This window comes from Mastigoproctus giganteus, chromosome 11, assembly GCF_048544385.1.
Source record: "Mastigoproctus giganteus isolate SK-2022 chromosome 11, ASM4854438v1, whole genome shotgun sequence".
Taxonomy (NCBI): Eukaryota; Metazoa; Arthropoda; class Arachnida; order Uropygi; family Thelyphonidae; genus Mastigoproctus; species Mastigoproctus giganteus.
In genome coordinates, this window is record NC_143585.1 from 33,081,209 (window position 1) to 33,105,968 (window position 24,760).

Genomic DNA, 24,760 nt, shown 5'->3' on the forward strand with positions numbered 1-24,760 from the left:
CCTCAGCAAATAGGAATGTGTTAGATGACTATGACCTATGCGGAGCCGAGCAAGAACAACTTCCTCTCTTCGGACCCTGCGTAGACTGGACTGCCATTGCATAATTACAGGCTTAATGCGATGTAATTTATTTGTGGCCTGTCCATGCCAAGAATCTTGCCATTGGGAAAGTAGTTTAGAACGTATTATTTGCCTGTAGTCTGTATAGGGGACTGACAGGCAATAATTATCCAGGGAAATGGCTGATTTGGCAGCGGCATCAACTGATTCATTTCCCCGGATCCCAATGTGGCTTGGGATCCAGCAAAAACGAATATCGAATTCTAATTTCTTGAGGGAAAAAAGAATCTGCCGGATCCCGGACAGGATCGGATGAGGATTAAAACTCACCGATGCCAGAGCCTGTAACACGCTCGACGAATCACAATAAATCATATACCTCTGGTAGTCGCGATTTTTAATGTGATCTAGGGCTGTTTGAATTGCATGCAACTCTGCAGTATAAATGCTAGTTTCTTGTGGGATCTTATAGGATAATGTTTTGTGAGGGAATACAACAGCAGATCCCACATGACATTCTAACTTTGAGCCATCTGTGTAGACTGGCAGAAAGTCAGAATACTGCTGTCTATGTGATGCAAAGAGTTGCTGGTAGACTGATGGCGGTGTATTAGCCTTCTCCCAGATCTTAAGGGAGAAGTCGCAAGTTGGAAGATAAGCATGCCAGGGTGGAAAGAATTGCCTTGGTGACTGGGCAACGTTGTCTACCGTCAAGTTTAACTCATTCAGCAGCCCTTGAATGCGAATACCAAAGGGTTTGTTGGCAGTCCGACGGGTGTTGTAGAGGTTTTCCCAGCGCGGCTCAAAAACGGATCGCCACGTGGGATGATCGGGCAGGGATTTTAATTTGAATGCATACTGTAAGGACAACTGCTTACGTCGAAGAGACAGAGATGGTTCATTTGCTTCAACGTAAAGGCTTTGGACAGGAGATGTGCGAAATGCTCCAGTGGCTGTCCGGATGGCTTGATGGTGGATTGGATCTAACCACCGAAGTGCACTATCTCTAGCAGAACCATAAACCTGAGACCCATAGTCAAGTTTGGTGCGGACAAGTGCTCGGTACAGGCGAAGAAGGGTAGAACGATCTGCGCCCCATGAAGTTGACGAAAGGGAACGAAGGATGTTAAGCCCTTTGATACACCTTGTCCTCAGCTGACGAATGTGTTGTAAAAATGTCAGCTTTTTGTCGAAAATAAGTCCAAGGAATTTGAATTCTGCTAAAACTGGGATGTTATTTTGCCCAAGCCTTAATTCTGGGTCAGGATGAAGATTACGTTTGCGACAGAAGTGTACACAAACCGTCTTCTGTGATGAAAATCTGAACCCATTAGCCAAAGACCAAGCTGTAAGATGGTCAATGGTTTTCTGCAGTTGCCTTTCAATGACCCTCATATTGCATGAGTGACAAAATATAGCAAAGTCATCTACATAGAGGGCATTGTTTACAGTGGGTGGAAGTTGTTCTGTGATAGTTTATTTTGATTGCGAAAAGCGTGACACTTAGAACGGATCCTTGTGGGACTCCCTCTTCCTGAGAGAAAACTCGAGAGAGGGTGGATCCTAAACGGACTTGAAATTGGCGATTCGAAAGAAAGTTTTTAATGAAAAGAGGAAGGTTACCTCTAAGACCAAAGTTATAAAGGTCTTTCAAAATCCCAAATCGCCAGGCTGTGTCGTACGCTTTTTCAATATCAAAGAAAACTGCTACCAAATGCTCGGATTTAATAAAAGCATCACGAATGGACGTTTCCAATCGGATTAAATGATCCAGAGTGGATCTATTTCTTCGGAAGCCGCACTGTGTCCTGGAAAGCAGACCGTTTGTTTCTAAATACCATACCAGTCGTGCATTAACCATTCTTTCCAGGACTTTGCACAAACAGCTTGTCAGAGCAATAGGCCGATAGTTACTTGGATTGCTAGGATCTTTTCCTGGTTTTGGGAAAGGAAGGACGATAGCCCTTTGCCAGGAATCCGGAAATTGTTTGTAAATAAAAATTCTGTTAAACAGAATTAAAAGGTGATCCTTAGATTGTGGTGAGAGGTGTTTTAGCATTTCATAGTGGATGTCATCGGGCCCTACAGCACTTGCGTGTGTGAGAAAGAGTGCAGCATTTAATTCCTCCCGTGAAAAGGGCTTGTTATATGATTCAAGCCCTTTTGAATAGAAGTTCAGGGGGTTTTTCTCATTTTTCTCTTTCAGGGCCAAAAACTCTGCGGGAAAAGATGTTATTGCAGATATTTTTGCAAATGTTTCCCCTAGAGTATTTGCTACTGCAGTTCGATCTGCAATTGGACATCCGTTATGCTCGAGGATCACAGAAGGGCATGGTGGATATTTTCCCTTCATTTTCCGGATCTTATCCCAGACTACTTTTGAGCTAGCAGCCTGAGTTATGGAAGATGTAAAACGAATCCAAGATTTCCTTTGGCTCTGACGTCGTACATAACGCGCTTTCGCACGTGCACGTTTGAATGATATTAAATTTTCAGTGGTGGGATATCGGCGGAATATCCCCCACGCTTTGTTTTGTGCTTTTTTTGCTGCTGTGCATTCGGAATTCCACCAAGGTTTGGGAAATAGTGGGAACCGGCTGGATGATTTTGGGATTGCAATTGCAGCTGCTTGGACAATTCTTTCTGTGACGTACATGACTGCATCATTGATTGGCTCCTGACTGACTGTAGTGATGTCAAAGATTGCCAGATATTGAAAGGCATTCCAGTCAGCCTGATCGATCTTCCACCGCGGTAAACTAATTGGCAGACAGGGTCTACCATTAGTTAGGGTTGTTATCACGGGGAAGTGATCGCTTCCATATGGATTTTCTTCTACCTCCCAAGTAAGTGAAGGAAGGAGAGAAGGGGAGCAGATAGAAAGATCAATGGCAGAGAATGTACGGGTAGGCATGTGGAAGAAGGTGTTTGTTCCCACATTTAGGAGGGAGAGATCATTGTCAGTGAGCATATGCTCTATGACTCGTCCCCTTCCATTGATGTCAGCACTACCCCACAGAGTGTTATGTCCATTGAAATCCCCAAGAATTAAACAAGGGGAAGGCAATTGCATGATAAGATCATCAAGGTCTTTCTGGGGGATGTCAATCCCAGGTGGCAAATAAACAGAGCAGACAGTTAATAAGAACCCCACTGTAAGGCGAATTGCTACAGCTTCAATGCTAGTTGTAAGCTGCAAAGCCTGAAATGGGATCTGGTTGCCGACGAGGATTGCGACTCCTCCGTGGGCAGAACCATCCACAATTCTATCCTTACGAATGATGGTAATGTTATGCATGGTGGGGTTATCATTTGCCTTTAAATAAGTCTCCTGTATGCAAAAGCAAACTGGTTTGTGCTTTTGCAGGAGTGCCTTGATGTCGTCAGTATTTTGCCGGAATCCACGACAATTCCACTGTAGGAATTTACCCATTATTTGGGCTTGGTGGGTCCGTCAGGCGGCTTCCGAGGTGCTGAGGGCTTAATTTTGTCAGTCTTGGATTTATCTTTCTTGGGGAAGTATGGACGCTGTCCTGTGTCCATTTCTTCCTTAGCGAAGAGTTCCAAAACTGACTCATCATGTACCTCCTTCTGCTCGACATCCATGTTTTCCTGGGTACTAGGTGTTACTTCCCCTTTCTTATTCTTTTCGTTTGCTTTTGTTACTTGTGGAGCATTAGGAGGTATCGATATAGGAGTGGCAGCTGATTGGTCCCTTTGTGCAGGTTTTTGGGAGCTTAAAAGATAACGTGCAATGGGAGTAAATGATTCTTTAGGAGGGACAGACATGTCCGTCTGAGTCCCAATCGAACATCTCCCTGCTACCTTCTGGGCGTAGGTAGGTTTTTTGATGTTAAGAGGTTTCACTGCTTTTCTTGCCTCCTGGTACGATATGTTTAGCTCTGCCTTCAGCCGTTGAATTTCTTTTTCTTCTTTCCACCTCTGGCATGCCCTTGAATAGGCCGGATGTTCTCCCTCACAGTTAATGCAGGTGGGTTTAGTGGCTGAACATGCTGTTGTTTCGTGGTCCTTTGCACCGCACCGGGCACATGCAAGGACTCCACGGCAGGCCATTTGAGAATGTCCATACTTCTGACATTTAAAACACCGTAAAGGGTTCGGAATGTATGGACGTACTGGACAGTTGATGTATCCAGCTTTAATCTCATCAGGAGGTTTGGGAGAGTTAAAAGTCAGGATAACACTCCTGGTTTTAACAGTTTTCCCATCCCTTCGCGCAGTGATTCTCTTGACGGCAGTAACTCCCTGTGGTTGTAATTCGGAGCAGATTTCCTCCTCGGTGACGTCGAGAAGGTCCCACTCCGAAATGACACCTCTCGATGAATTTAGTGTTCTGTGTGGTGTCACTGTTATGGGTATACCTCCGATTGATGTTACTCGGAGTAGATGTTCAGACTGCCCGTCGTGTATAAGGCATTGAATGATTTTAAGCAGGCTCAATGCTGATGGGATACTTCTGCTTGCTCAGATTAAGAACCTGAGAGGGCACAGTTTCAAAGTGAGGAAAGACAGTTGTAGAACAGATGTGCGGAAGTTTGCCTTTAGCCAGCGGGTAGTTGATTGCTGGAACAGACCTGTTGTTGCGGAAGTTGATAGCTTAAATAAATTTAAGGCTGAACTAGACAAACATCTGGAGTGAACGAATGGGTGAAACGGGAAGGTTTTTTTTTTTGTATATATGCTATACCAAAAAAAATGCTATATAAGCTTGCTTCATATCTCAACTAATGCTAATATCCAAAAATTCTATTACTTCTTACATGTTCCCCCACCTCTCAACTTTTACTTTATCCATTTACTTTACTATCAAATATATCATGAACAGTGAAACTAACAGAAAAAGTTAACTGCAAAAAATCTAAACATCCCAAAAACTTCATTTATTTCATAAATATACATGTGGTCACAGTTTAAATCTCAATGCCATTCCCACATGCAGTCAGCCCAGTCACACTTTTTTTTAGACAGAATCTCAGATATTGGTTGAGTCAACCATTGCTCATCTCAGTTGTCCTAATTATTTGCTATACAATTATTTTCAAACGTCAAAGGTGTTACTGCCTCAGGGGCTCACATCTGGTGAGTATGGGCTTGGCAAACCCAGGGTCCTGAGCTGGACATCATCATTCTTCTCTTTCTCTTTCTTGCCTTCTTGGTGATTCCCTTTCTCTCTCTCAGGTTATCATGGGATTTTTTTTTTTTTTTTTTTTTTTTTGGCTGGTGCAGCATAAGCCTCAGGCTTCCTTGCACCATATGGCTAATAATAATAACTTGTGCATATATCTGCTCTTATATTCCCAGCCAGATATTTAGTAATTAAGAATCTCCTTTGGCTTAAAATTTCTCTATCCCATTCTGTGAAATTGAGGGTAATTATTTTTGTATGGATGAAATCCTTTATTCCATACTCCACCTTAAAAACTTGTCCTTGTGCTAAGGCTATTCAAGGTAATGTTGCATATCACAATTGCTTCACATCCAGATTAACAGGTTCATTTTCTACATTCAAAGCTCACAACAATTGCAATGCAGCTATTAATCAGTCAAAAATAGATTTTGCAGAGACTACAAGTAGAAAACTTACTTCTTGTCCAAATGGTAGTTAAGAATTCTGGTCTCTTGCAAAAGCTATTGGCTGCAACTTTTTCCCATCTATACTCCCACCTGTTAAAAACTGATGGTTCTGTTGCCTCCTCAAATAAAATCCACTTACTAGCACCTTACTTTTCTTTTAACTCATGTATTAATGGTCTTGATAAACCATCCCTCCTGCCATTCCCAGTACATTCCACTCAATGCCTCCTGTGGTCTTTTATCAAAAAAAAAAAAAAAAAAAAAAAAAAGATGCAACAAAAATTTTGAACAATCATGATGCCAAGAGGTCCAGCTTGATATTTCTCCACCTATTCTCCCGAGTAAACTAGAGATCATAGATTTTGGGCACAAGTGAAGCCTTTTTACATATTCTTATTCCACTGATGTTTTTACTTCTGCTTATAAATTTCCTCATATCCAGCCAGTTCCTAAAAAGGGTGACAAATTCATATCTAGTCATCATATCACTGCATTTACCTCTGCTCTTTCCAAAGTAGTGGAGAAATCCATTAACTGCTAATATTAGTAGAGGTATACGATGCAAGAAAGCAAGCTTATGCAGCATCAGCCAAAAAAAAAAAAAAAGCTCCAATTTCACCCCTCCGTTCATTCCAAATATCTGTCCAGCTCAACCTTAGATTTATTTAGGCTATCAACTTTCACAACAAAAGATGGAAGCCTGTTCCACCAATCAACTACCTGCTGGCTAAAGGCAAACTACCACATATTTATCCTACAACTGCCTTTCCTCAATTTGAATTTATGCTCTCTCAGGTGATTATTCTGAGCAAGAGGAAGAATCCCATCAGCATTGAGCATGCTCAAACCATTCAAGGTTTTACACACCTCAATCAGATCACCTCGCAGGTGCCTAGTCTCCAAACACTAATCTGCAAAACTTAAGCCTTTCTTCATAAAAGCAACCCTTTGTTCCATTCACTAACCTTGTTACCCATCTCTGTACTTGTTCCAACAGCTCTACATCCTTCTTAAAATAAGGCCTCCAGACCTGTATACAGTACTCAAAGTGTGGCCTGACCATTGTCTTACACAAAGGGATAATCACCTCCTTATTCCTGCTAGAAAAATTCTTGTATATCATTGACAAGACACCACGAGCTACTCTTGCAGACCATCTGCACTGTCAGAAAACTTCTTATCTGCCTGCACAATTACCCCAGGTCCTTTTCATTCTCTACCATTGACAGTGCAGTACCACAAAGTTGATACATTACTCTGGGGTTACTGCTACCTATATGTAGTACTTCACATTTGTCAATGCTAAGCTTCATTTGCCACCTCTGAGTCCATCTGCTCAACTTTTCTAGATCCTGTTGCAGCAGCATACTGTCATTAACAAACCTGCCAACTTTCGTATCATCTGCAAACTTAAACATTAAGCCTGATATACCATCATCAATATCATTTCTAAATACAGAAAACAACGATGGACCCAACACTGAACCCTGAGGGACTCCACTAATAATATTAGTCCACAAAGAGCAGTGTCCATTGATTACCACTCTGACTTCTCCCACTCAACCATCCCTTTATACATAGCAGCAATTTGCCTCCAATGCTGCACTGCTCCAATTTGTGCAGCAGTCTTCCATGTGCAACAGTATCAAAAGCCTTTCTAAGATCCAAATATATGATATCAAAGTTATTCCCTGCATCCAATTCCTTTGTGACCACATCATAGTATCCAATCAAATTGTCAGACAAGACTTCCCCTTAACAAAACCATGCTGTGTCCGAGCTATAACTGAAGTCTTGTCTAGATGATCCTGCAGTGCTTCTTTAACCAGTGCCTCCATTAATTTTCTGGGAACAGAAGTTAAACTAACAGGTCTATAATTATTTGTGTCGCCCTTTGATCCTCCTTTGTGAAAGGGGTCACATTTGCACATCTCCAGACCATGGGTATCTCCCCTGAGTCCAAGAAAGCTCTCATAATTATGGCTAAGGGTTTGCTTACTTCCTTTGCTGCTTCCTTTAATATAACTGGATAGATCCCATCCACCCCAGGTGCCTTTCTTATGTTTATCTTCAACAATTTCTCCTCCACTTTCCTCTCAGTTATTACAAAGTCATCTAGCTCACTGCCAGAGTTAAGTTCACCTCTGGCATTCCCCTCCCTGAATAACTCCTCTTGTGTGAATGTAGATGCAAAATACTCATTTAGTTAGTTAGCCACCTGAGCAGGATCATCAACAGTTGAACCATAGATATCCAGTGGACAAATCTGATTCATCCCCTTCCTTCTACAGTTTACATAGGTAAAGAACTTTTTGTTGTTTTTCTTTGCATCCTTTGCCAAAGATTTCTCATAATCTGCTTTTGTTGCCTAACCTCCTTTGTAACTTTGTTACAGACCAGACTTGGTTACAATATTTTTCAAATGGGTATCCAATTTTCTTTCTGACTACTCTGTGAGCCATGGCTATTTGTCTCCTAACTATTCCACTAATACTGGGGTTCCCCAAAGTTTAGTTCTTTCTCTGACTTTTTCCTCTTGTATATTAATGACCTTCCACTGACTGGAAACCAGCTTATATCTATCATACGCTTCCATATCACCCATTAATTTATGCGTATCCCATGCATTTTTCTTCTTTGTCACATGTCTCTCTTAATATAGCAATATCAATTTTCTTTACAACTTCAACCAATAAACCAACTCAATACTGAACATTTCCTTATTTCTCATGTTTCTTCAACCTTACTCTAAACTAATCTCCCACTTTATCTAAGTACCATTTCCAAAACAAAACAGAGGACTTACCTTCCTTCTCTTTCACGGTGGGATTCCTTTGTGCAGGTTCCTTCCACGGAGAGCGGTGGGGTCTCTCTCTCTTCTTAGTTGAACTCTGCATCTCTGCTGTATAGCTCTTCCAGTACTGTCTTATTTCAGGATTTCGAGACCAGTTCTCTATTAATACTGAAGCCAATTCAATTCTAATCTCAACAACGTCCATTTCCTATTGCAGTCTGCCAAACCCAATGTACTTTTTCTGACAGAATCTCAGTTATCAGTTGATTCAATTACTGCTCATCTCACTTGCCCAAATTATTCGCTGTACGATTCCTTTCGCCTCAAAGGTGGTATATGTCCTCTTCAATATTCCCTGTCAGAGACTTGGTAATTTGGAATCTCCTCTTTTCGATCTTCTCTGGCTTAAAATCTCTCTACTTCATTGTGTCAAATTCATCTGTTGTCCCAACTCCACTAACATTTTAAGCTCTTTGACTCTCTTTGCAACTTGACTTTCTCCAGTCCAACTTTCCTATTAGTGAGGTAATTTTCCTTGGTGATTTTAATACTCACAACTACAGCTGGCGTCCGCTTTCTAGTCACACCGACCCAGCTGATCGAGATGCTCAGGCTTTTGAAATTACTAATGACCTTGCACAGATTGTTGATTTACCTACAAGGATATCAGACAATTGTAACCAAACAGCCAACAAGCTTGATCTTTTTCTCAAAACAAACATTCTAAGTACACGGTAGGAGTGAGTGGTCCTTTAGGCACCTCCGATCACAACTTGGTGATTGTCTCTTCTCCAATGGAGCCTTTATCTCATAGCTATTCCCAACCTCTTATTGCATTACAAGAATGCAAAATGGGATGACCTGCAAGATTTCTTTTCTTCTTTTCCTTGGTCGGATTACTGTTTCAAAACTTCTGATGTCAATGTTTGCTCAGATCGTGTCAGTGAAATTATTCTTGTAGGATGTTTGTTTGCTTGTTATTTGGTTTTTAGGAGCATTAGCAACTAAGGCCATATTGCTCCAGGTCAGGGAATGACAGCATACTGTCATTCCCTGACCTTTCCGCATCCTTCGTATTTGGTGGTCATGGGCTCGAACCCCAGTCTAATCAAGAAGCATATGCTACGCACTACTGCTCCTGCCCACCTGGCTACAGGGGCGCCATTGTTGTAGGAATGAAATCCTTTATTCCACACTACACTTTAAAATCTCGTCTTTATCTAAACCTTGGTTTTCCAATAAATGTGTTAAGGATGTTCAAGAGAAGAACGTTACATATTGTAATTGGCTTGTTTCCAATTCTTCAGTTTCATTTTCTGTCTACACCAAAGCTCGCAACAATTGTAAAGCAATTATTAACCAGTCCAAACTAGATTTTGAACAGACTAAGAGCAGAAAACTTGCTTTTTGCACTAATGCTGGCTGAGCATTCTGGTCTCTTGCCAAAGCTATTGGCTGCAACTTTTGCCCACCTGTGCTCCCACCTCTGTCAAAACCAGATGGTTCTGTTGTCACTTCAGCCAAGAATAAAGCTGACCTGCCAGCATCCCATTTTTCTTCCAACTCATGTATCTTGGTAAAACACCTCCGGCCATTCCCAACACGCTCCATTCAATGCCTCCTGTGGTCTTCCGTCAAAAGGATGTCAGAAGGATTTTGACAAATCTTGATGCAAAGAAAGCTCCAGGTCTTGATGGTATTTCTCCACTTGTTCTCAAAACCTGTGCTCCCGAACTTATTCCTGTTCTTTGTCACCTTTTTTTACTTTCTTATTCCAAAGGTGTTTTTCCCTCTGCTTGGAAATTTGCTCATATCCAGCCAGTTCCAAAAAAGGGGTGACAAGTCCCTCCCATCCAATTATCGTCACATTGCAATTACTTCTATTCTTTCTAAAGTAATGGAGAAATCAAATAACCGCCAACTCTTAAACTAACTAGAAACCTTGCGTCTGATCAACGATCGCCAGGATGGATTCCGTCAGTGTCGATCCACTCGTGATATTCTGGCTTATGTTACTCATTTATAGACAAATTCGATGGAAACGTTTGGTGAAACACAAGCAGTTGCTCTTGACATCTTAAAGGCTTTCGATCGTGTTTGGCATAAAGGTCTTCTAAACAAGCTTCCATCTTATGGTTTGCCTTCTGTTTTTAGTAATTGGTTATCCAGATTTTCTCTGATCACTCACTGAGGGTGATGGTAGATGGCTCTCTGGTCTTCTAACTTCTCCACTAATGCTGGTGTCTCCCAAGATCAGTTCTTTCTCCCACTCTTTTCCTCTTGTATATTAATGACCTTCTTCCATTGACTGGAAATCCTATCCATAGTTTTGCTGATGATAGCACATTGCCTTCCACTTTCCATTTGAGAAACCTTGCCCTGCTCAATCAGCTTCAACTTCTCGAATATCCACTACCAATTTCTTAATTGCTGATCTCCGGGTAATTCTGCAGTGGGGCAAAGACAACTTAGTTGATTTCAATCCTTCTAAAACTTGTTTTATATCTTGCCAAAAGGATTCTTCTGCTCCTATGCATATCATTAGTGACACTCTGATTTTTAGGCAAAATGATATTCAGTCCTCGTATAACATGTGTTTACACTACACGAATTCAATCATACATGATTTATAAATATGGGAACGATACTGTATATAACATGAACCGAATTCGCTTATGCACAATTCGCCTTTGTGTTGACAATAAATGGCAGTCGAACGCGGAATCACCCAACTGAATGCAACACGATAGCAATGAAGAGAAGATTCTGAAAATGTATTTATATTTTTTTATCAGTGAAGCAGATACACATTTCACCATAATAACGTAAAAACCCACACAATTGCAGCTATTGGTATTATCAAAATGCAATCAGATCGAGTTTACTACCAGTTTATATCAGATTCCACTAGAAGAAACAAAACTGGAAATTGTTTTTATTGTTTTATGATAGTAACCCCCAAAAATGTGCTTTAGTAAAACGTGAGCTAGTGAGGTGTTAATAGTGTGTGTCTGCATTTATGGCAGAGACACTATTGTGTTGTTTATTCAGTTGCTACATGCACACAGCTTTGTTTATGTGTATCAAGCATGCCTCCTCATTTTGTAATTGTGCTTTATTCCCTAAAAATAAGTTAAATACTTCAAATGTGTGAAAATGAACCATCGTGGTGAAGGCACACAGGTTCAGAGAGATAAAGGACAGCAATATCGATAAACAGAGATGGACCGAATTAAAAATTCTTACTCGGGAAAAATTTGTAGTGGCCTCATACTAGTGTTTATGGCCAAAAATCACACTTGTGGCCTCTGGACCACCGGGGTTACCCCGGTAAGGCTTATGGCCAGTCCTCCTCTGTTAGAGAAAAAATATAAAATTGTGAAACACTTTGAGCAAAATGAAAGAACGTGATATTGCATGTGCTACAAGCCTAAATGATGCAAACCCGAGAATTAGAAAGAATGCAGAGAAAATAAAAACAGCTTTCATAGCAGGAACAACTCAAAGTGTAATAAAATCCATTAGATCAAGACACGAGAACTGGAAGAGGTGGAGTGGCTGTCATCTGTTTGGTTAGAAAATCAAACAAAGAACAAGTTTGCTTACGATGGAACCAAAAGCATTAGCAATATTTTATTACGTAATAAAATACGTAATAAAATAAAATAGTATTTTATCACGACTATTTATTGTTTGGTAATGATTTGGTTATAAATGTGTGTTTAATCTTGGGTGGTTGGCACCTAATAAGGGTTTCTAGGAACAACTATCGTGTTATACGAGGACTGACTGTACCTCTTTTGGGGATTACCCTGAATTCTAATCTTTCTTCGCACAAGCACATTACAAATATTGTTTCCTCTGCATCTAAAAAACTTGGTTTTCTCTTTCGTTTTGGCATTACTTTTCTTCCAAACAGCTGTTCACCCTGTACAAATCGCAAATCCGCCCTACCATGGAATATTGTTCCCACATCTGGGGTGGTGCCCCCAAAACCTCTCTCAGGCTTCTAGATTCCATTCAGAAGAGGGCAGTTAGGTTAATTAATGACTCCTCTATAAGTCTCTCCAGTCGCTGACTCATAGATGTACTGTTTCTGCTGCATGCCTTTTCTATGGATACTTCCATGGGCACCATTCTTTTGAATTGGCTTCTATAATTCACACTCTCTCTCTTTCAAAATAATCTGAACACATGCTGCGACCAGCCATTTACTGTCTAACTTCGAACTCACAGAACCAACTTCTTTTCAACTTCCTCATTTATTCATTCAACTGCCGTGTTCTGGAACAACCTTCCTTCATACGTATTTCCTGAAAATTACAGTCTACAGAAGTTCAAGTCTGATGTCAACAAATATCTTCTTTCATCTTCTTAACCTCAAACCCAAGCACAGTATTAAGTACTATAGGTTCTAATACCTCTCGTGTTTGGGGTTTTCATTAAAAAAAAAAAAAAAAAAAAATTACCACAGCAGTAGTAGAAACCAGGGCACTATCTGACTGGTTTTTTATTCAACATCCGGATTAACTTCTAGCACAGGAACATGCTCGGCGGAATCCTTCACTATATAGCTGGACACTCCCAGAACTACCAGTCTGCAACCCCTCCGAACAACAACCATAAACCCCTCTTTTGGTGCGAGCACCTTATTTATTTCCTTCTCATTTATTTATTTATTGAATTGATTACAAGTTACAATTGCCCCTTGTACTACTTTTTTAAAAGCAAGATTATGTGCAAACCCCTCTGGGGTTTGCACATAAGCTTGCTTTTAAAAACACCCTTTCCCAAAATATACTGAGTGTTGCATCCTCAAGTAGTGGTGTAATAGAGGGATTAAACTATTGTTCAGAATCTTTTAATTTTAACCCTTCCACACCTGCCATACTACTGTACATCATATTCCTTAATTGCACTACCAGGCCTACTGCCACTAATGGAAATATTTCCATAATGATGTTTTCGTTATTCCTTAAGTGTCTACTTCCACACATATTGCACTTACTAAGAGAAATATATTTGTAGGGTTTTGTCTTAGTTTTCAGGTTTCCATTGCATTTGTACTGTGTATAACAACGCAAATTCAGCAGTATTAATGATTTATTTTTGTCTATTTTATAACCTTTATGTGAATAAATCACAGATAATTGTTTAAATTAGTACCGAAAAACCGGTATTTTTGTATCAATACCGGGATTTGAATAATGGAAAAAAATTACTGGATCCCGGTATTATAAGCCCTACTCTCTACTTAGTTTGCATGTTATTTTTGAGGCTGCAATTGCAATTTGTGATTCAAAAGCATCTATTCCAGTTCATGCTTCTGCAAGTTACTCATTTCAAGTTAAATAAATTTCAAGCTGAATATATAAGTAAATAAATAAAACATAACTCTAAATTAATTGTTCATATTCTTTAACTGATCAATATTTCTTCATGTTTTTAATTTGGTAATAAAGATGTAACCCTAAGGAAGAGATGTTAGTGGATAGTGATTTAATTTGGTAATAAATGTTTTTGAAAATAAACTGTATTCAAAGATATGAGATGTGTGTCTATAAATTCTAAGCATTAGTATAATCCTCCTCCTCCTCTCAGGAGAAGAGGCTCTGCAACTGGAATTGCCCTGGCAACAGGCCAGTTCATTATACTTATAGTAGATTACTTGTAAAATGTGTTAGTTTTCCTCAGAAATCACTGGTAAACTTTAGATTAAAAAACTCATAAAAGTGAGGAAGGAATATAAATTCCAAGATTTAGAATAGATAGTCCTCTGCTCAGGAGAAAACATTGTGCAACTGGCATTGCTCTGGCAACAGGCCAGTACATTACACTAATAGTAGATAAGTTTTGAAGGTGCATTGGTTTCCCACAGACATCAGTTAAATTTTAAATAAACAACCCTTACAAAAGTGAGGAAGAAATAATGATGTCAAACAAAAGGAAGAACAAAATGAAAAAGCTTTTAAACAGATGTCCAGGGAAACTAACACATATTCAAAACTTATCTACTAGTATTTAATAAAAATTCAGGGCAAATGCTTCAGACTACAGAAAAATTTACAGACAAATTACCTCAAATGCATCATGTCTATATGCAATAAATTAACCAAAATTATAATGGCATTGTTTAATTACATCTCATATTGTGAATGCCTTCACGAGTTGCCTATTTGGTTATACAGTACTTCAAATAGGTAACCCTTCCCAATAGAGAAGACTAGGTTACTTATTCTCAGTGGATACTCACCCACATGGCCGTTTCTGGGCAGGCAGGTACCCTGAGGGTATAACAGCTGACAACCCAGTTATGAAATTAAGTCCACAGTGGCCGACCGGGCTAGCCGAGTGGGTAAAGTACCTGCCCGGCAACCCAAAGGTCGCGGGTTCGATTCCCGCCTCGGGCTTGAATCAAAGTACTGCAAAAACCTTGGGAGGTGCAATACGGCCCCAGAAGCCAATGTGCCAACAACTACCAAATCAAAAAAAAAAAGTCCACAGTACAAGAGATACCAAATGGTGTTTAGTAGTTTGAGTACCAATCTCAAGTCCAAAATTGTCCTCATAATTAACCTCAATGGTTCATTACACTCTCTGGCAGCTTCCCTCAAAACTACTGGGTTTTGAGGCAGGCTGCCAGAGTCTTATTTGTCTTTAGGCTTGAAAGTTTTTCTAATAAACAGTCATCTGTAATTTCATATGGTTCCGCCTCATTTGCACAGACTCTCCTCAGCATGAAGGGATCTTTTGTCAGTAACGATTGATGCAAAGTACCTATTCAATTCATCAGCAACTTCCCCACAGTGCACAAGGGTCTGATCCAATTTGTTTTCTTCTTAGTATTCACATACATGAAAAACTCCTTGTCCCCATTCTTTGTTCTCTTAGCAAGCCTTGGCCTGCCTAACCTTATCTGAGGTACTATTATAATCAACTTGTAGCTGCTGCTGTAGGTTTCCATACTTTTCCCATGGCACCTCCGTAGCCAGGTGGACGGGAGCAGCAGTGCGTAACACTCTTCTTGATTAGACCGGGGTTCGGGCCCATGACCACCATGATACGGAGGATGCGGAAAGGTCACGGAATGACCACCGCATATCCCCGGAGCAATATGGCCTTAGTTGCTAATGCTCCTAAAAAAAAAACCAATAACAATAACAACTTTTCCCATGCAGTCTTTTTCTGCTCTATTAGATTGGTCAGCTCTGTATTCATCCATCCTGGCATCTCTTCACACTATATTTTCTTAATATAGTAGTAATCTTAAAAGTAGCATCTATCAGATGTCACATTAGCAACATAAGGTTTAACTAATATCACTATTTTTTATGACTATGTCTTAATTTAATAAACTATATTTAATAAATAATGTGGTAGTATAAAATAAAATTTCTGTTTGTACTTGGGAAAAATTACATAATATCAGAAGATTTTGTATTCTAGGATCCTTATATGAAATTGGCAAGGCAGTTTTAGTATTCCTTTCTTTGAAAACAATGTTAGGTATTTGAGGCCAGTGGCAGAAATGTAAATTTAATGGACTATCAACTGTTTAAACTTGCATAACTAAATTTCGTTTTTTCTTTCTCTAAATTCTTTAGATGATGAACAATACTGATACGAAGTTAACTAATCAAGCAAACCCAGAGTCCCGAGCTGGATATCATCATTCTTCTTCTTGGTGATTCCTTTCTCTCTCTCTCAGGGTAACTTGGGAATTTTTTTTTTTTTTTTTTTTTTTGGTGGCTGGTGGTTCCTTGTACCATATGGCTAATAATAATACATACATGAGATGAAACATAATTTTGTACATATAAATACTAAAAAATTAATTGTTCCCTATAGAAGAGTGATTAGGTGAATGAATAATGTAGTAACCAACATACAATGGCCCCCACCATCCCAAACAGGATTCACTGTACAAGTTATATATTTTTCTGGACTTATTCATCCTGAAAAATAGCTAATTCCATTTTGCAGGGCAAAAAAAAAAAACAGAAATATAGCTAGAGAAATGAGGAAAGTGATAAATTATGTAAATCCAAGAAAAAAATAAAAGCCAGTTTCAAATTAAACAGAAAATATAAAATTGAATTTCAAAATAAAAACATCTTCAAGCAGTGAGCATGCAAACACAGCTGCACTTCATTTAACCCTCTGTCACTCATACCCTCAATTATAACGAAGATACTTGTGGTATTGGTGCGATCCCCCTTTTATGTTTTAACTATTTAACTATAAAAAATTTATTTTTAGCTTTTTCACTGAATTGGAAAGTGTTCTATTTTGATTTGCTTAACCCAATTAAAAATAAACAAGAGAAACCAATAATAATAATAAAGTTTTATCATATTTTTTAGAATTTAAGGTTACTGATCCCCATGTCGAAACACAGATGCTCGCACGGTGACTGGTAGACACAATGTGAATGTCTGAATTTCAGTCAACCATTGGCATTTAGCTGGTGAATTCAAAGCTTTACGGCAAGATTAGACATCTGCCACTAGCATATCGCAGATGCCACATGAGAATGGGAGTTGCATAGAAGAAAGGCAGATAATTTTTGCTTACCTAACACCTGATAAGCATCAAACAAAAATTTAATGTCTCATAATTCATAGTATATTGAAATGAAAAAAGAAAATATAAACAGTCAGAGAATGTTAGTGACCAAAGGTACACAGAAGATTCTGATTTAATTTACAAATTAAAAAAATAAATTTAAGAAGTGGCACCTGTCAGATGCTATGTTATCAACAGGAGGTTAAGACTGGGGTGTATCCAGGGGGAGCAGGCTAGTGGGCTTGAGCCCTCCTCAGAGACTATCAAAACGGAGGAGAAAAAAAAAAAAAAAAAAAAAAAAAAAATCAGTACTATAGAATTGCAGGAGTATTTCAATGCAGGTGGTAAAATTAAATCAAAATTTGTATGTTTTACCTACATTTCATTTTGATCATGAATAGACTTCATGCTTTCAATGAAGATCAAGCACCAAGTGTTTAGCACTAAGGCTTGGGCTTATGTTCAACTTTGAGGCAATACCAATATTCACACTTCTGAATAAGTTGCTAGCATCTTCATAAAATGTATAGCATCACCAGAACAGGTGAATCCACTATACAAAGGGTACTAGGAAAGTTTTGCAATACAGCTTTGTTTATTTAATTTTTTCAAAGTAATTTCCTCTACATTCAATACACCTCTCCATCCTCCGAAACCAATCTTTAAACCAGTTCTGCCAAGTTTCACTAGGGAGTAAAGCACACTCGTTGTCCCAAGCCCGTAGAAGGTCCTCATCACTGGAAAACCGCCTCCCTTTTAGCTTCATTTTCACATGCGGGAACAGTGCAAAGTTGCAGGGAGCAAGGTCTGGACTGTAGGGAGGGTGCTCGAGAAGTTTCAGTCCTGTCGTGGTCAAATATTCGGTGCAGGCTTTGGCGCGGTGACCTGGAGCATTATCGTGATGGAGGTACCAGGTGTCCATTCTTGACTTTGGCCGCAGGTTCTTCATAGATCCAATGACTTTAGGCAGGCATTGTTCAGTATACCACTTAGCTGTGACTGTCTTCTGCGTGTCCAAAACGACACGTTCCACAATTCCACTCGATTTGAAAAATACAGCTATCATTTTCTTCTTTACAGATCGGGATTTTCTGACAATTATGGGTGTGTCGTCATCATCAAAGACCCAAACTTTGTTTTGAGCCTTGGTCAGCAGATCGTAATAGTACAGCCAAGTCTCGTCACCTGTCACGATGTTGTTCACATACCGAGATTGTCCCTTATCAAACTTTTTTAACATCTCCCGGCACCAAGTCACACGTCGTGTCATCTGCTCTTCAGTCAGTTGATGTGGCACCCAGAGAGAACAAAGTTTCTTCACGTGCAAATGATCTTGCAGAATCGAACGAATTGCTGATGCATTTAGGCCCAAAGTATCCTCTATCTGTTGGTAGGTCACTCGCCTGTTTTCGTCAAGCATTTTCCTCACAGCAGTAACGTTTTCCTCCATAACTGACATTCGTGGCCTTCCCGACCTCTCAGAATCCTCCAGAGTGAAATTTCCCCTTTGGAATTCTCTATACCACCTGAATATCATTGTACGATGTGGACAATCATCATCTAGTGCAAGAGTCATTTCTTCTAAGCACTGGTCTATGGTTAAACCACGCACGAAATTATACCACAAAACTGTCCTTATCTCATTTCGTGACCACGATGCCATCGCAAGCACTTTACACTCTTACTACTAATGGATAACTGAGCCCATCGACTTGGCGCGGCAGCTACTATGCACGTATGAACATGTCTCAACATGCAGCAACAAGCAGCTTCCTGTGATTCATTGTTGCGTCATATTGCAAAACTTTCCTAGTACCCTTTGTACATTTAAAAATCTGGGCCACTGCCAACACAGCTGTTTTGATGCTTAATGGCCTCTCATCAGCTGGTGGGTGGTCTCCATTAGCAAACATATATGCTGAAATGCGAACATTATATTTTGTCTAAGTGAACAGCCAACTGAAACAATTGTCCTAATGATATATGATTTTTAAATAAATTTTCTGTTTATACTCTGGCACAACAACCAAGAGTTTACAATAAATCGTCAATACAAATATTTATCGTATTTAGTAGTTTGTTATTTGGTTTTTAGGAGCATTAGCAACTAAGGCCACATTGCTCCGGGGATATGCGGTGGTCATTCCCTGACCTTTCCACAGCCTCCGTATTTGGTGCACATGGGCCCGAACCCCGGTCTAATCAAGAAGCGTTTGCTCCGCACTGCTGCTCCTGCCCACCTGGCTACAGAGGCACCGTATTTAGTAGTCACAGGCTTGAACCCCAGTCCACTCAAGGAACGCGTGCTATGCACTCTTGCTCCTGATCACTGGGCTACGTCAGGCCTCTTGATTTGTATAATGCACTGAAATATCTGTGATCCTACAGTAATGCACTGCACAAGGAAACTACAGCACAATTCTTGAGGCAATATAGGTGAACTTACTGTGACTTTCCTTTCTTTGAAAACAATGTTAGGTGTTTGAGGCCAGTGGCAGAAATGTAAATTTAATGGACTGTCACAATTCTTGGGGCAAAAGATAAACATGAAACCACCTTGCTGTTCAATTAGAAATAATACATTATCATAGGGATGAACTAAAGATTATAGGTACGCCTTGTCAGCACATTGCGGGCATAGCCAAATTCAGAACAGATTCAAGCAAAAGAATTGTGGGTTTTTTTTAATAGACTCATTTTTGGCTAGTGAAAACAGGTTATATTAGTTGACACCAGTAATTCAGGATGGATTCAAGCAAAAGAAGCCACTTTCTCTGGAAGTGTACCTATAATCTGGAGTATAATCATTTATAGTTCAGTATATGTGTGCTAATAGACACCACCCACCAGCCAATCAGAAGCTATTAAGCTTCAAAATAGTTTTGCATTTAAAAATCTGGGTTTTTTAAATGCACAATAAATTCACCATTCTGGCAACGTTTTACAATTTAAAAACATATATGCAACTTAGGTAGCTATTGATAATGGTATTTGTCACAAAGATGAACATAAACCCAAATCTTGATTATGATTTGGGATTCCTTATTTGATTCCTTTCGCCTCAAAGGTGGTACTTGTGCATATGTCCGTTCTGATATTCCCTGTCAGAGACTTGGCAATTTGGAATCTCCTCTCTTTGATCTTCTCTGGCTTAAAATCTCTCTACCTCATTGTGCCAAATTCATCTGTTGTCTCTACCGTTCTCCCAACTCCACTAATCACTTGGAGCTCTTTGACTTCCTCTCTTTGCAACTTGACTTTCTCCAGTCCAACTTTCCTAACAGTGAGGTAATTTTCCTTGGTGATTTTAATGTTCACAACTCCAGCTGGCTTCCGTTTTCTAGTCACACGGACCCAGCAGGTCGAGATGCTGAGGCTTTTGCAATTACTAATGACCTAGGACAGATTGTTCATTTACCTACAAGAATACCGGACAATCCTAATCATACAGCCAATATGCTTGATCTTTTTCTCACAAACAACCCTTCTAAGTACACGGTCGAAGTGAGAGGTCCTTTAGGCACTTCAGATCACAACTTGTTGATTGTCTCGTCTCTTCTCCAATGGAACCTTTATCTCATGGCTATTCCCAACCTCGTGTTGTTTGGCATTACAAGAATGCAAAATGGGATGACCTGCGAGACTTCTTTTCTTCTTTTCCTTGGTCGGATTACTGTTTCGAAACTTCTGATGTCAACGTTTGCTCAGATCGTGTCAGTGAAATTATTCTTGAAGGAATGGAATCCTTTATCCCACACTCCACTTTAAAATCTCGCCCTTTATCTAAACCTTGGTTTTCCAATAAATGTGCTAAGGCTGTCCAAGAGAAGAGCGTTGCATATTGTAATTGGCTTGTTTCTAATTCTTCAGATTCATTTTCTGCCTACACAAATCTCGCAACAATTGTAAAGCAGTTATTAATCAGTCCAAACTAGAGTTTGAACAGGCTAAGAGTAGAAAACTTGCTTCTTGCCCTAGCCAAGCATTCTGGTCTCTTGCCAAAGCTATTGGCTGCAACTTTTGCCCATCTCTGCTCCCACCTCTGTCAAAACCAGATGGTTCTGTTGTCACTTCAGCCAAGAATAAAGCTGACCTGCCAGCATCCCATTTTTCTTCCAACTCATGTATTAATGATCTTGGTAAAACACCTCCCACCATTCCCAACACGCTCCATTCAATGCCTCCTGTGGTCTTCCGTCAAAAGGATATTAGAAGGATTTTGATGAATCTTGATGCTAAGAAAGCTCCAGGTCCCAATGGTATTTCTCCACTTGTTCTCAAAACCTGTGCTCCTGAACTTACTCCTATTCTTTGCCGCCTTTTTTCACTTTCTTATTCCAAAGGTGTTTTTGAGCAAATGCTTGGAAATTTGCTCATATCCAGCCAGTTCCTTAAAAGGGTGACAAATCCCTCCCATCCAATTATCGTCCCATTGCAATTACTTCTACTCTTTCTAAAGTAATGGAAAAATCAATTAACCGCCAACTCTTAAACCACCTAGAAACCTTCCGCATCATCAACGATCGCCAGTATGGATTCCGTCAGTGTCGATCCACTGGTGATATTCTGGCTTATGTTACCCATTTATGGACTAATTCAATGGAAAGATTCGGTGAAACACAAGTAGTTGCTCTTGACATCTCAAAGGCTTTTGATCGTGTTTGGCATAAAGGTCTTCTAAACAAGCTTCCATCTTATGGTTTGCTAACTGTTTTTAGTAATTGGTTATCCAGTTTTCTCACTGATCGCTCACTGAGGGTGATGGTAGATGGCTCTCTGTCTTCTAACTTCTCCACTAATGCCGGTGTCCCCCAAGGTTCAGTAGATGGCTCTCTGTCTTCTAACTTCTCCACTAATGCCGGTGTCCCCCAAGGTTCAGTTCTTTCCCCCACTCTTTTCCTCTTGTATATCAATGACCTTCTTCCATTGACTGGAAATCCTATCCATAGTTTTGCCGATGATAGCACATTGCATTCAACTTTCCATTTTGAGAAAACTTGTCCTGCTCAATCAGCTTTAACTTCTCGAAAATCTGCTACCAATTCCTTAAATGCCGATCTTCAGGTAATTCTCCAGTGGAGCAAAGACAACTTAGTTGATTTCAACCCTTCTAAACTCAGTCTTGTCTTATATCTCACAAAAAGGATTCTTCTGCTCCTATGCTTATGTTTAGTGACACCCCGATTTCTAGGCAAAATGATATATCTCTTTTGGGGATTACCCTGACTTCTAATCTCTCTTGGCACAAGCACATTACAAATATTGCTTCCTCTGCATCTAAAAAACTTGGTTTCCTCTTTCGCTCTCGGCGTTATTTTTCTTCCAAACAGCTGCTCACTCTGTATAAATCGCAAATCTGCCCTGCCATGGAATATTGTTCCCACATCTGGGGTGGTGCCCCCAAAACCTCTCTCAGGCTTCTTGATTCCATTCAGAAGAGGACAGTTAGGTTAATGAATGATTCATCTCTAACAGAGTTTCTCCACTCGCTTTCGCATAGACGCACTGTTTCTGCTGCATGCCTCTTCTACAGATACTTCCATGGGCACTGTTCTTCTGAATTGGCTTCTTTAATTCCCGCTCTCTCTTTCAAAACAGTCCAAACACGTGCCACCACCAGCCATTTACTGTCCAAACTCAAACCCACAGAACCAACTTTTCATCTTCCTCATTTATTCATTCAACTGCCATTTTCTGGAACAACCTTCCTTCATATGTATTTCCTGAAAATTATAATCTACAGAAGTTCAGGTCCAATGTCAACAAATATCTTCTTTCGTCTTCTCAACCTTCAACCCAAGCACGGTACTAAGTACTGTAGGTTCTAATACCTCTCGTGTTTGGGGTTCACATAAAAAAAAAAAAAAACTTAGCACAGAGGTATTGGACACTCAATCTTCAGGAACAGCAGTGAATCTCCATGACTAAAATTAAATACAAGCAAAGAGAAAATTATTTCATAAAATAATTTTCTATAGGTCAATAATCCTGATGATCATCTCTCCCCGAAGTAAAATCTTGGGTGCACTAAGGATTAAGGGACATAAATGACAAAGTATTAATGAAAATACTAAGCAATGAGCATACATACTAATGAGAGCCTCCACTTGCAGCATATTGCTTTTATTCATAAATCGGATACAAGATGCCATCCTTGAAAAATATATTAATAAACGTGTCCAGCAATATAAGTTTACACTGCATCAACGAAACAAAGTGAATTCGTTCCAATACGCAGGAGTAGCATAAACACATCATATAACATAAAAAACGAAATTAAACAAATCAAAATTATGTTACACTTTAACTTTCTCAAATGTCACTGGGGATTTAATTAATCACGGTAGCTCCAAATATTGTGATTTCCTAATCACAAATTCTAGCTCTTCTTTGAAAACAAACGGAAGCAGTTACATTGCATGGGAAAAATGAAAAGAAAATAGAACTTTGAAATTATCGATAGCTGTTAACATAAGAAGGTGATTGTATATTTTTACCTTTAAGATAACGTAAATTTCCGATAAAAATGAGGAATTTTACAACTAAACAAGATACAACAATGAAATGCATTCGTAAGTGTTTTAAAGTGACTACAGTACAAAACTTCCTTACACGAAAGCCTTTATCTTTATCAACTTTCACTTCTGCATCAAAGGCTTTTAGAGCACCCATGAAACCCCTATATAATAAATAGTCACGAACAAGGTCATCGCCAAAATTAATCGCTGCCATTTCGTTCATTAATCGTACGAAATAACACAACTACCACGTTTCAAACAAACAACAACCAGCTGGATAAAAGCAGTCATCTGTAAATAATTTGTTCACGCCTCTCAGTTCTAGACATACAACAGCACGCCACCTAGTGACATAACAATTCTTTAATTATATAATATTATAAAGTATTTAAGGGCAGAGGCCTCATGCTATTAGGTAGAATTGACTAATACGTAGGTTAGTGCAAAATGCATCATTTTAACATAGCTATCTACCAAAGTAATTAAATTGGCATAGTTTTGATTAATCAATTTAAATTAATTAAATTGGCATCGTTTTGATTAATCAATTTAAATTAATTAAATTGGCATCTAATATTGTGACTATGAGGGCAGTCACAATATGAGATATAACCAAAACGATGCCAATTTAATTAATTGATTTAACTACTTTGGTAGATAGCTATGTTAAAATGATGCATTTTGCACTAACCTACGTATTAGTCATTCTACCTCGTAGCATGAGGCCTTTGCCGTTAAATACTTTATAGTCTATATCACTATGCAGACGTCTCTCATATTGTGAAGTTATACTTCATAACTGGGTTGTCACTGGTGACATACCAGGGTACCTACCCACCCACCGAAGAGAAGCCAACAAGCTTTGAAACGGTGCCGTCTGGGTGGTGGTGTCCCTGAGAATCAATAACAATAGTCTTCTCCACTGGTGAAGCGTTATTTATTCGAGGTAGTACAATGCCATAGCAACTCGTTGTGAAGGCAGTCACAATATGAGATATAACCAAAACGATGCTAATTTAATTAATTAATTTAATTACTTTGGTAGATAGCTTTGTTAAAATTATGCATTTTGCACTAACCTACATATTATATAATATTAATAATGATGATACATATAATATGTTTAGAAAATAAATTAATTAATTAATCAAATATTAATAATGATGATGCATATAAAATGTTTAAAATAATCAATCATTCAATATCAGTTTACTCCTCATTTATTTCA

At 39.2% G+C, this 24,760-nt stretch overlaps 1 protein-coding gene across 3 annotated transcripts in view; it reads right to left on the reverse strand.

Moving 5' to 3' along the window:
• The window catches only part of LOC150077873 (WD repeat-containing protein 91), a 217,373-nt gene extending 193,543 nt beyond the window's left edge, over nucleotides 1–23,830 (reverse strand). For all 3 annotated transcript variants that reach the window (XM_090384218.1, XM_090384217.1, XM_090384216.1), the window contains exon 1: nucleotides 23,627–23,830. In XM_090384218.1, coding sequence (XP_090240344.1) covers nucleotides 23,627–23,755 — 129 coding nt within the window. In that variant the 5' untranslated portion in view covers nucleotides 23,756–23,830. The remainder of the gene's footprint in view (nucleotides 1–23,626) is intronic.
• Between the last annotated feature and the right edge of the window lie 930 nt (nucleotides 23,831–24,760).